Source organism: Oncorhynchus tshawytscha, linkage group LG16 (assembly GCF_018296145.1).
Source record: "Oncorhynchus tshawytscha isolate Ot180627B linkage group LG16, Otsh_v2.0, whole genome shotgun sequence".
NCBI classification, from domain to species: Eukaryota; Metazoa; Chordata; class Actinopteri; order Salmoniformes; family Salmonidae; genus Oncorhynchus; species Oncorhynchus tshawytscha.
In genome coordinates, this window is record NC_056444.1 from 40614115 (window position 1) to 40626405 (window position 12291).

Below are 12291 nucleotides of genomic sequence, written 5' to 3' on the forward strand. Positions count from 1 at the left end.
TTACACACACACACACACACACACACACACACACACACACACACACACACACACACACACACACACACACACACACACACACACAAACAAACCCTATAGTGAGATAGATATTTGCCCACTGCCAAATAAAAGGTTGTACCTATATAAATGTGTCATTAGTATTGTCAACAGAAAGTGGTTCTTATTACAGGTGAGTCCAAAGTGCTTTTTCAGTTACCCCTGACAGCTCACTCAATATGATAAGAGATGCCCTATGGCCTGGTTTAATTGATCCTAATCCTGGATGTGTGTCGTAAAGTCATTAACAGATTGAGATTGAGCAGATAGAATGTTTGTGTACCCATTCGGTCAAACAGTGGACATGGTGATCTAGTGGGGGTTATTGTGAAGGGCCAATGATGAGTTCTGTAGCCAATATTACACTACACACAAAGGACAGAAGGAGTTTGTATGAGGTATGGATGTTATGAAGGGCTGTATAAACTCGGATCCTATCAGAAGGCCTGAGTAAATCTGAGTCACTCTGTGAAACTCTATGAGTCGGGTACACATCAAATAAAGCCTGGAAAGAGGATATATTTTTGTGAGGGGTATGCCATTGTAAAAACACAACACTGTGTTTGCTGTAAACAAAAGAGAGAAAATGTCATCAAACTCATCTGAAGCTGACATCATCCAAATGTTTTATCCAAAGTTTTCTAGATTGTGGTCAGGTCTTGTTCTTAATTGCAGTAAAAGCTTATGTGGTTGCAACAGCCAGCTGCAGCCTCAATTAGCCCTTTCAGCTGGGAATGGCTCTAATGGTCATTAGCTTCACTTAACGATTTGGTGGATATTCCGAACAAATTTTCACATTTACATTTTGGTCATTTAGCAGGATCTCTTATCCAGAGCGACTTACAGTAAACCTTTGTCAACAAACTGGGAAAGGGTTGGTTTCAGAGTGGCCACATATTATGACAGGAAGTAGCTGAAGCACTCTGTGTAAACACTTTATGGCATGACTCAGAAATTATGGGATATAAATAACCTTATCAATCTTCCTGACAGACATCACATCCTGCACTTTGGAAATGATGATGGGTTGGTTATTGATTGTGTTCTTGTTAATAGATTCCCCCGGGCCCAAAATGGGACAATATTTCGGCGATTGATATCTTTTTGATAAAAAAGGTATTCTCAGTAGTCATGGCTATGGTAGGTTTACAGTCGCCATGTAATCATGAACTTTATCCATAGTATTAGCTTGTGATAGATTTGTTTGTGACTTATGTTATTCTTGTACATGACTCCTATATCATTTGAATCTGTCATGTGTAAATGTTGCTTTAATATATATCTTATCTGACTTGCCACAAGTGAAGTTCCTTCTGGGAAAATATTTAGCTATATTTCTGTTCCCTTCCTGTGGTTCAAAATAGTCTATGTACATGGAATTATTATGAATACTTATACTTAATTGTTAACACATTGAATTCATAGGGCAACGTGTCTGCAATAGTCATGAATATGATCTAACTGAAAATGTATAGTCGTCTATATCGTCAGTATTTGATCCTGTTTGCAAAATTGGATGGTTCATGATCTTCCATTCTCATCCTGATGCACTTACTCCATATCACCACTTGGATGCAGTGCTCGCTCAGCACATGGAGCGACCACTTTATATAAGGAGCGTTTTTCTGGGCAATTTTTCGTATCATCTCCCCATTGAAAAAGACAAAAAAGTACATGAGTTTGGGGAAATGTTCGTCACATGACGTCTGAGCTGGGCGTCTGAATAATTCACCAAAGATTCCACACATGATCCAGACACGCGCGTGAAATAGACTTACAGGAAATGGTCATTCATGAATGATGGTCAACTGTCAAAGACACTTGAAAATACATGTGACAATGGAAAAGTAGTTTAACAGGTTGACAAACGACAATTTATATATATATTTTTAAGTTTATATATTTGTCATTTCAGGGGTTAATTTGGGATTGGATATAAAACAAGGTATGTTGCTACTCCATGATCATTTCCACTGATTCCTATGTCCCGTTATAAAATTCCATTCAACCCCTATCTATAATATCGGAAAAACTGCATACAACATGATCATTTGTCATAGAATGTCATTTTTTTGTGTATCTGTGGAAAAGATCACTTTTACAAGAAAGTAAACCTTGTATCATTGAGACATAATTTGAGGCAGTTGTACAGGCTACATTTTTAAAGACATGTCATATGCTTCTATGGCTTATTGGGCAACTCTATCGTTCCATCGTGTGCATAACAGATAATAGCCAATGGTACACTACATGACAAAATGTATGAGGACACCTTCTTGTCCAACATCTCATTCCAAAATCATGGGAATTTATATGGAGTTGGGTCCCTCCCTTTTGCTGCTATAACAGCCTCCACTCTTCTGGGAAGGTTTTCCACTAGATGTTGGAACATTGCTGCAGGGACTTGCTTCCATTCAGCCACAAGATCATTAGTGAGTTCGGGCACTGATTTTGGGCAATTAGGCCTGGCTCGCAGTCAGCATTCCAATTCATCCCAAAGGTGTTTGATGGGGTTGAGGTCAGGGATCTGTGCAGGCCAGTCAAGTTCTTCGACACTGATGTCGACAAACCATTTTTGTATGCACCTCGATTTGTGCAAGGGGGCATTGTCATGCTGAAACAGGAAAGGGCCTTCCCCAAACAGTTGCCACAAAGTTGGAAGCACAGAATCATCTAGAATGTCATTGTATGCTGTAGCATTAAGATTTGCATTCAATAGAACTAAGGGGACTAGCCCGAACCATGAAAAACAGCCCCAGACCATTATTCCTCCTCCACCAAACTTTACAGTTGGCACTATGCATTGGGGCAGGTAGCGTTTTCCTGGCATCCGCCAAACCCAGATTTGTCCGACGGACTGCCAGATGGTGAAGTGTGATTCATCACTACAAAGAGCACGTTTCCACTGCTCCAGAGACCAATGGCAGCAGGCTTTACACCATTCCAGCCGTCGCTTGACATTGCGCATGGTGATCTTAAGCTTGTGGGCTGCTGCTCGGCCATGGAAACCCATATCATGAAGCTCCCGAGGAACAGTTCTTGTGCTGACATTTCTTCCAGAGGCAGTTTGGAACTTGGTAGTGAGTGTTGCACCCGAGGACAGACGATTTTTACTCGCTACCTGCTTCAGCACTCGGCGGTCCTGTTAGTCGTTGTTGCTGCTAGATGCTTCCACTTCACAATAATAGCACTTAGCGTTAACCAGGGCAGCTCTAGCACGGGCAGAAGTTTGACCAACCGACTTGTTGGAAAAATGGCATGCTATGACGGTGCCACCTTGAAAGTCAATGAGCTCTTCAGTATGGGCCATTCTACTGCCAATGTTTGTCTGTGGAGATTGCATGGCTGTGTGCTCGATTGTATACACCTGTCAGCAACGGGTGTGGCTGAAATAGCCGAAGCCATTCATTTGAAGTGGTGTCTACATACTTTGTACATATAGAGTACATAACGCATTGAATGCATGGAGGCTATGAAGTCCTTAAACATTTTAGGAAAACATTCAGTAGTCAGAATTGAATTATTATTTTTCTGTTTCAAACCAAATGTTTCTGTGGAACAAGCTCCCCATGCCTTTCACGTCGTCTTGCTGAAACACGCCGATTCAACCATTGCCAGGCCCAGGGTTTCAGCAGCCTGAGTACTGGACAACTCCCGCTCTGTTACCTGTCGTGCGCTAAGGGCGATGGGGCACAAAGCAAGCACTTGACCTTGATCATTTTCACAATACATGGCCATAATTGAATGATTGGTCAAGTTGGTCTTAAGTTTGACGGGGGCGATTTTACTGTAGTCATTTGGTTGAGGTATTGAAATTAACCACGCACAATGACCTCACTTAGCGTACGGCTTATATATGTCACGCTGACAAATATTTGCGTTCATGCATTGTCCCACAATTACGTGGTTGAACTAAACATGCATATGCACTTTATGACTCGGGCCATCTCATTGACGGGGAAGGAAAAGTACTACAGTGTTACATTCCGAGAGGATGGGGGCGATGACGTAGATAGTATCCCCTAGTGTGACCAGTGAAAAGGCATGCTGTTGGATTCAGGAATTTAAAAAAAGCCGATGCAAGCAGGTCTTCAGAACAAAAAGTTTCCTCTGTGAAGACAAACGTGTGGGCTCTTTCTCCTGGGGTTGTGTGCATACAGAGATCCGATAATCGCGTTTTATGTGTGAGCGCACGGAGGGTTGGACACATTAAAGGAGCATCAGGAGGCGGCAGAGACGCTTTACAGACGAAGCAAGAAAAGAGAGAAAGGGAGAGAGAGAGATTATCTCACTCTCCCAGTCGCAGTCGCAACCGGATCACATCCAGCTTGTCTCTCCACACGGTAATAGGTACGTGATGCTTTCTGAACTTTTACACACACAAACGAGAATACAGCAACAGGCTATAGTACTTTAGAAGGTTTGGATGTAATGTTTGGAGGTCATATTTGGCACTTTAGAATGTTTGGGGCAACACACTTGAGGTGCATTGAGGCACTGTTGCACTCGCAAGCACTAAGTGATGAATAGATGGGGAGTTTGGATCATTTTCGTAAGCGTATTGTTCTCCAAAATATAAGAAAACCCTATCCATTCTATAACAAAATATGTGCATTCATTTCGTTTTTCCTCGCTCTGACTTTGGAAATGGTAGATAACTTTCGCACGTCTAACTTTGTAATCATTTCTTTTTCAGCAGGACAATGTCTAGTAAAGCGACTTTAGCCTTACTCATCTATGGAATCATAATGCACTACAGCATCCACTGCTCACCTCTCGGGCTAAGCTATCCTAACCTTAGGTAGGTACCTGAACACTTCTCATTCAACTGAACATCTCTGCATGTAAAATGAACATTGGAAAACGCATTGTTTCTGCTGCTGAGGACAGTAGTTATGTATTAGATCGAGTCTACTGCAACCGCATAGGTCTAGACCTATGCCATTAATTGCTATACCATTTTTTTCGTTCAATCAATGTGTGGAGAAATAAAGGAAATAGATGATACCTAAATTAATACACCGTTTTCCCCTCCAGAGCATCTTGTCAATTTGGGTATACAAATATATGCTATGCATTGACACATACTGGTGTATGTGTTTTATTTTGAGTTTGAATATGCTGCAATGTTTTGCTATGAGGGGCTTTAAAGCGCCTGGAATCATAGCAGTGGAATATAGCATATTACCAGCTACTGGTAGATCAAGCGTCTGATACAGAACTCTATCTCAGCGTTTAGACGCGTCCCGTGGGAATGACAGTGAGGGGTAATTTGCTGAGGCGTGAGGCAAACGTGGGAGCCACTAATTCATAGAATAACAAGATCGATTTATTTTGTATTCTCTTAACTAAGCAGACACAATCTGCATAATTTTATTTTTTGAATCACAACTATACATTTTAATTTGGTTTTTGAGATCTGGTTATGGTGTTATTTAATTCATAATTAAAAGGATTTTAAATTAAACATGTTTTTTCCCCTAATTTCCGATGTGGATGAGTTTGCTTGCCTTTTGGGAAATATAGCCTATGGTTCCACTAATGTTTTTATGTAAGGTGTTGTAGCTTACTTAGGAATGGTCAATAGCAATTACAATTATTACACATTTAAGCAGATACATTATGGCTATTGTAGGCCTATCAAATATGTTTTAATTACTCTAATTTCTTAACATAGAATATAGCCTATACAATCTAAAAATGCGAGTAATTTATTTCGGTGTTTATTTTCAGAATTGGTTTTATGATTATACATGATTAATCCTATATCAAAAAGCGTATAATATTCAAATGCATTTCCGATTTCAGACTTGAAAATGAGGTTTATGACGAGGATGGAAATTCGTTACCGGACTTGGCTTTTGACGGTGATCAAATTGCTATAAGAAGTCCCCCGTCTGTGGCGGACGACGTGTACACTTTATACTACCCACCGGAGAAAAGGTGACTATCATTATCACTATACTCAACCTATTATTTTTTTATGTCGTTTACATTCATGCTAAACATTTCATTATCGGGCTCGTATTTATGTTCATCTATGTTATATGTTTTATGTAAGTAAATGTACTGTACCATCAATAATCACATTTTGTTATTTAATCTTTAGATGGAAATACATAGGGGGGGAAAATTAGCCTTTAAAATAACAAGCTTCCCACATTTTCATTGCAGCAAGATAGACTATGGTTGGTAGCCTGGTATTCAAACGAAGATAATCGGAAAGCTCTGTGGGCTATAGAATCAAGTTAGAAGCCTATAAGCGAACTAAAACAGAACGATACAATTTTAATATTGACCGGCAATTTACAAAGTAATGAAATTCACCAGAAGAGCATTGCCCACTATTTCAGCTCACATTTTGGAAAGCAGCCCACATGACGCGTTGAATTTGGTAGGCTAAATACATTATGTTACCACTTACGTGTGATCATTTATTGTTTGGCGTTTTATCATCCCAGAACGGAAAGGCATGCAGACGGAATGTTTAATAAAGCCTACAGGAAAGCGCTGGGTCAGTTATCAGCAAGAAAATATCTCCATTCTCTGATGGCAAAGCGTGTAGGGTAAGGACATCTTCTTAGTTCTCGTCTCTTATTTTGTGATCTTAGTTATTTTTGGTGTTCGTTTTTCTTCTAACTCAGATTTTCCGAATACTCACTATTCATTCTATGTTTCGTCAAATTGTCCGGTGTGTCTATGTGTGTGTTCTTCCGACTTGAATTTGACGCCTTCAGGCACAGAGTGGGTTGACTTGATAAAATCTCCGACAGCGCAAATCCGGGTGCGGCATGATTTAGATCAAATCGGTGGATCTCAGTGCTGATATTGTCTCTTTAAGTAGCAAAGCCCAGGATCCACGTGGATGAATACATTTCATTTTCATTATTAATACTTGATGGGGGTAGGGGGTTAGTCCCAAGGGTTGAAGATAAATGTAGGCTTCAATTATTCCCTACATCCTCGACCAGCCAGCCTAACCATGATGATATCGAAATAAAAATCAATTTGGAATGATTGATTAAAAGTTGAAGAGACGAGAAAATATAAAAATGAAGAGCTGTGCAGTGCAGTCTATGGGCTACATTCCGAGGCAGGGTAGGCGTCTCCTAACAGTGAAAACTATCCTGCTCTCCCCCTTTCTTAGTGGAGGGAGCACCATGGAAGACGACTCAGAGCCTCTGTCAAAGCGACACTCGGATGGGATCTTCACAGACAGCTACAGCCGCTACCGAAAGCAAATGGCAGTCAAGAAATACCTGGCGGCAGTCCTTGGGAAAAGGTATAGACAGAGATATAGAAGCAAAGGACGCCGGCTAGCGTATTTGTAGCGTTGCTAAACCAAACTACCATGTGTGTACAGCCCAGATCAAGTCATTTTGAGAAAACTGAACAATCGGTGGATCGCTCTTGTGTTCTTTAAACATGTATTTATGTATGAAGTAAAGCCATTAAAATTAATATTTTGATAATAATATTGTTTTTCTTTTGTACTTAAGCACTTGAGAACGCGCAGATCTACTTTGTGGACCAATCCTTTTGTTCAACCTAAATATAGCCTATATTTATTTATTTTTAGATCTACGTAGACAAGAAGATGAAATGATGTGCACATGATCAATATGCTCTTTACCCTGTCTTTTAAAGATTTAAATCTAGATATGAATGCGACGGAAATAAATAGTTTAAAAGACAGACAATGTATTGAATGTTACTTTGTGGCAACTGAAATTAAGAGCTCAGTGTCTTTATTTACAACAGCCCTGAAGACTTAGGTTTTCACCATATTCTACAAGACATAGACTTTGATGCCCTACCGGATGGGGATGAGTTTGAGGCTATTTTGGGAGACTGGCTGAAACAGTTCTCTCCCGAATTTCCGGTGAGTTCCAGGCTCTTTCCCGAGGCCTTGTCTTGAGGGATGTCTATTGTCCCTCCCACTTTTTCTCACCTTACCCTGTGACCTTACCCTCCAGATACGAAATACAACCCAGTCTTCTTCTTTTCTCAATTGGGCTCCTGTCTCTCTTGAGATGCTGTACAACTGTACCTATATTCACACCTATACTGCATGCAGTATATGTATGAACGTGAATATAGATGCATAGATATTTTTTACACATTGAATGTGTATGGATATACTGTAAATCCTTTAAAATTCCCCATAAATATCCTATGGGAGGCAGTAGGTTAATATTGTGACTGCTAAACAGTATTATAAATCAATTGTTTATTTAAGGCCAAAACAGACATGACCCAACAGGCTCTAGAATCCTTATATATGGCAGTAATTCAAGTACTAAAGTGTTAGAATGACCCCTATTACCTCTATGACCCTCGTAAGATGAGGACCAGAGTGCGTTTGAGCTTTTTCCTTTCCTTCCTCTTCTTCTTCTTATTTTTCTTCTTCAGTGTTAAAGAAAATGAGCTTACACTTTTGAACTTTGTGCAAAGTATCTATCTTGTGTTCCTCTGTAATGGTATACATGTGTTTGAAAAGCTCTTGAAAACCTGGAATGCTGGTAAAGGTTTTCCATTTGTCTCTTCTCGCCACATAAGAAGCATCATGAACGTAGAATGGTTATCGGACTCAAAAAGAAAGTCCAATAAGAAAATGGAGACCATTTCCACTGACATTATACTTTTTATGTGGCTTCACTTAATTTCAATGTGTTTTTTGTTATTTTTCATGAGGAACATTTCAGAGGCAATTTGAAGACGCGTTGCACCTTCCTGGTCTACTGTGCTTTCCCCTATCTTGTCATGTGAACCAATGTAAAGCTAGATCGCATGATTAAAGTAATTGCACTAGCCACCAAATCTGTGCAAACTACTGCAATTGGATGGTTTTCTTTGCTCACTGATTGACGTATATACATATGTGTTTTTTTTCTGGATGTTGTTTTGTTTTTGTTCTCTCCCCAACATTACTGCACAAAGTGTTTGATTGAACGTCTCACCCCTGTCTTCTGTATAGGAAAGCTCAGATGAATGTACTGCAGGGGAGAAGCTTTCAGAAAGAGTCGCGGTCATGTTTTCTTTTTAGTCTCTTCTCAATGGGACTTGAGACAAGATTCTGTTACATTCCAATGTATTATATGCCAAAAACAATGCTTGAATGATTGTTGTTTTGAATAATCCTTACCTATCCTGGCAGCCCAAGCACAGCACAGTCAAACTTCTACCTAATCAACAGTTAGACAAAGCCTTAAACGTACTCCACCGTGCCTGTACTATTCTGAACACCACCAATTCCAAACTAGCTTCTCAGTTTACTTGCCTCTTTTTTCTTGATGTAAGTGATCACAAGATGAGAAGCAGATAAAACCTGTTCAGTGCTAGATAGACCCAAGTACGAGAGGGGGAGTGGGAGGAAGAGAGAGGAATGAGGATAGTGGGTGCGAGAGAGGAGAACAAAGAGAAAGAGGGACACAGAGAAAGAAGGAGATTCCATGACCAATCGATTCGAGAGAAAACAGGGTGATTTTTGGCAGCGAAAGGAATTTACCAGACAAAGGTTTCCACACCTCATTAGAAGAACTTGGCCTATCATCTCACTTGTACCCATCAGTGACAGATAGACAGAACAAGCCACACTTCTTCTCACTAGAGGCATGATTGGGTTCGCTACGTCTGTTATTAGCCATCCCATTTTTCCGACACCATGAAAAACAGTTAATAAGATAATGAAAAATGTAGCTTCTGAATCCGTACAGTATACTTCCATTTCCTGGCCCCACGACATCATATTCACACTTCCCTAAATTGCAAGGAGATCTAACTCCAGTAGTGGACCAGGCAGATTCTACAGACACTGTAGGTTAGGTTTGAGCTTTGTGACACTTAGCAGTAGGGCAAAGTTCTTCGATCTGTGCCTGTGTGTATGAAATCAATCTTTCTTTAATTCTGCATTCCCCTCCAGGCTTTGTGACGCAGGATGCAGCTTGCGGCTGTGGTGCCTTGCTTCGACTTTAAAATCGCCACGAATCACAGATGGCTATTTAGTAGCCCTACAATGCTGCACATCATCAGCTTACATTTCACCATTTGGTTGTTGTTTTTGTGTTGCGCAGACATTTGATTGGATCTTTAGTGCCATTAGGTGTAGTCTCCGAGCACTCTTGCTCACAATCATTTCTTTTGACAATTTTTTTTTTTTTTGAGCACTTAGACTTAGAGATTTGTGGTAGATAGTTGCAAGCATCATGATTACCCTCTTTCCATAATGTGTATCATTTTGAAAGCGCCAACAGCCTTACTAAACGTGAAGATTAAACTTAGAATATATATATTTATTGTGTAGTAAATTGATATTAGAGAGTACTATTATAATGAGAAAAAAAATGGCGATCCACAAGGGTTAAGTCTATAAATGTTTAAAAAAAACAGTGTTGTAAGATTTGTATGAATAAATTTTTGTAAACAACACAATTTCGTCTAATCTTTTAAACCCATAACATTATAAGTAGTTCATCCTCAGCTCATAGGTGAGGATGCTAGAACAGTACCACTGTAAAGTACCATTGTTATACAACAATACACAAGCTCATTTTAGTCCTGCTCCACATATTATAGTGCATCCATCCAATATGTGTACTTTCTCACTAGCCCATCACACCAAAATGCCTAAAGAGAAATCACAGAAAGGAGGACAGATTGGAGAGAAGACAAGGACAAAGGACAAGAGAATACCATTTTTCAGGTATCTAGGCACCTAAAGGGTATCACATAATTAAATAGGGGTACACTAAATCATCATCTGAAGCAATCAACAAACAAAAACAACAACAAATGGATATTAAAGGAAACAAGTGTCCATAACTACAGTCTTCTAAAAATACAGTCAATTTTGTACTGCTAAAAGCACAGTATAAACCTCAAATGTCCTTGCCGTCCATAAATGTCTTACTAAACAAATAACCTTGATAAATACCGCAAATAGTCTTATAAGTCTACAATGAATGAACATCACGATTCTAAGAATTACACTACCTATAGGAATCATGGATCTGAGGGTGAAAACCCAGACTGCTGTCTCTGCCCTTCAAAGAATTCGAGAACACTAAATTGCTCTTTGGGGTGAATACTGTGAATCCCTGACTCTTCGCTTGGCCCGGGTGTCGATACCCCCAGACCCTCTTGGGACGGCACCAGTGGAGAGACAGATGTGGGAGGAATCTCCTGACCAGTTACACCCGCCTGCGCTCCTGCTGCACCCAACATCCGACTAGGACATCACAGATGAAGAACTAGGGCCAGGATGGCGTCTAGAACAAGCCTACAGTATATACCAGACCGTCAATTCTCAATGACACATTCTTTACCCTGATAGGAAAGGTAAAGTAACAAGGCCGCTACCTAACTTTCAAACTCTCCAACCAAGGTGCATAAATTGAGGAGCAAAATGAAGTGAGGAACGAAGTGAGAAAACGTGAAAAATCAAATAAATAAACTCAACATGCAAAACACTAGACCGAAAGGTTGCATACAATACACACACATGTACTGTATATGCAAACACATGGTATACTACATAGCCAATCCAACAAGTTGTCTATAGCTACCGAGGTGGCTCTCCATCCAAAAGCAGTCAGTATTACTGTGCACAACACTAATCAATCATTTTATGTTGCCTTAGTGTAAGGTTACAGATGGGTCAGACATATTTACTTATCTGTAAATTTGTATTTTAAACACTTGACCCACCACACACACATTAAACCCAGGCAGGCAGGCTCTTAACAGGCTGCTTGTGGGTTTGAGCTTTGTCATGGGTCCAGTCCCACAATAGCTACAAGAACACCCAGCTCCTCAGTCCCCATGGTAACAAAGACAACAGAAGATAGACCATCATGCCCATATTAGAAGTGCAAGTGACTGTGCAATGGACACCACATCATTTGTGTGGAAGGAACACAATTTGTAAGAAATATCATAGGAATCGAGTGCTGTAATAAAGCACATACTTTGTCGCTCTGACTTTGTTTTGGTTTCACTGAGTGTCTTTTTTAGTTTTGTTTCTACACGTGTGTTCTTGGTGAGATGTATGTTCAGTATATGGTTGACTGAGGGCTCAGTGGAGTGGCTTCACGGTGCCTGAGTGTGTTCCACTGTGGTGCCCTTATTGAAAAAATACCCGATTTCACGTGTAAAATTTCAACATGTTTTGCATGTGTCATATTTGATTTCACATGAGAAATCTCACATGGGATGGCACGTGAAAACGTGTCTTTG

The 12291-nt window shown here is 40.1% G+C and overlaps 1 protein-coding gene across 5 annotated transcripts; it reads left to right on the top strand.

The window, feature by feature from the left end:
* Positions 1 to 4100: 4100 nt before the first annotated feature.
* Positions 4101 to 10485, top strand: LOC112215657 (glucagon family neuropeptides). Of its 5 annotated transcripts, XM_024374868.2 has the most exons (7): positions 4102 to 4407; positions 4754 to 4858; positions 5866 to 6000; positions 6519 to 6623; positions 7205 to 7339; positions 7819 to 7939; positions 9980 to 10485. In XM_024374868.2, the coding sequence occupies exons 2-7, from the start codon at positions 4761 to 4763 to the stop codon at positions 9986 to 9988; spliced, it is 603 nt and encodes a 200-aa protein (XP_024230636.1). In that variant the 5' UTR covers positions 4102 to 4407; positions 4754 to 4760; the 3' UTR covers positions 9989 to 10485. The 5 variants fall into 5 exon arrangements, with proteins under 5 accessions (XP_024230634.1, XP_024230635.1, XP_024230636.1 ...); XM_024374866.1 differs by having other exon boundaries at positions 4101 to 4407; positions 7819 to 10485; XM_024374867.1 differs by having other exon boundaries at positions 4101 to 4407; positions 4757 to 4858; positions 7819 to 10485.
* Positions 10486 to 12291: the final 1806 nt, after the last annotated feature.

Excerpts from the sequence above, each read along its gene's own strand:
- LOC112215657 (XM_024374866.1), top strand. The coding sequence starts at position 4,761 with ATGTCTAGTAAAGCGACTTTAGCCTTACTCATCTATGGAATCATAATG. Across the intron at positions 6,001-6,518 it reads TACTACCCACCGGAGAAAAG|AACGGAAAGGCATGCAGACG; the intron begins GTGACTATCATT and ends TTATCATCCCAG. Across the intron at positions 6,624-7,204 it reads CTGATGGCAAAGCGTGTAGG|TGGAGGGAGCACCATGGAAG; the intron begins GTAAGGACATCT and ends CCCCTTTCTTAG.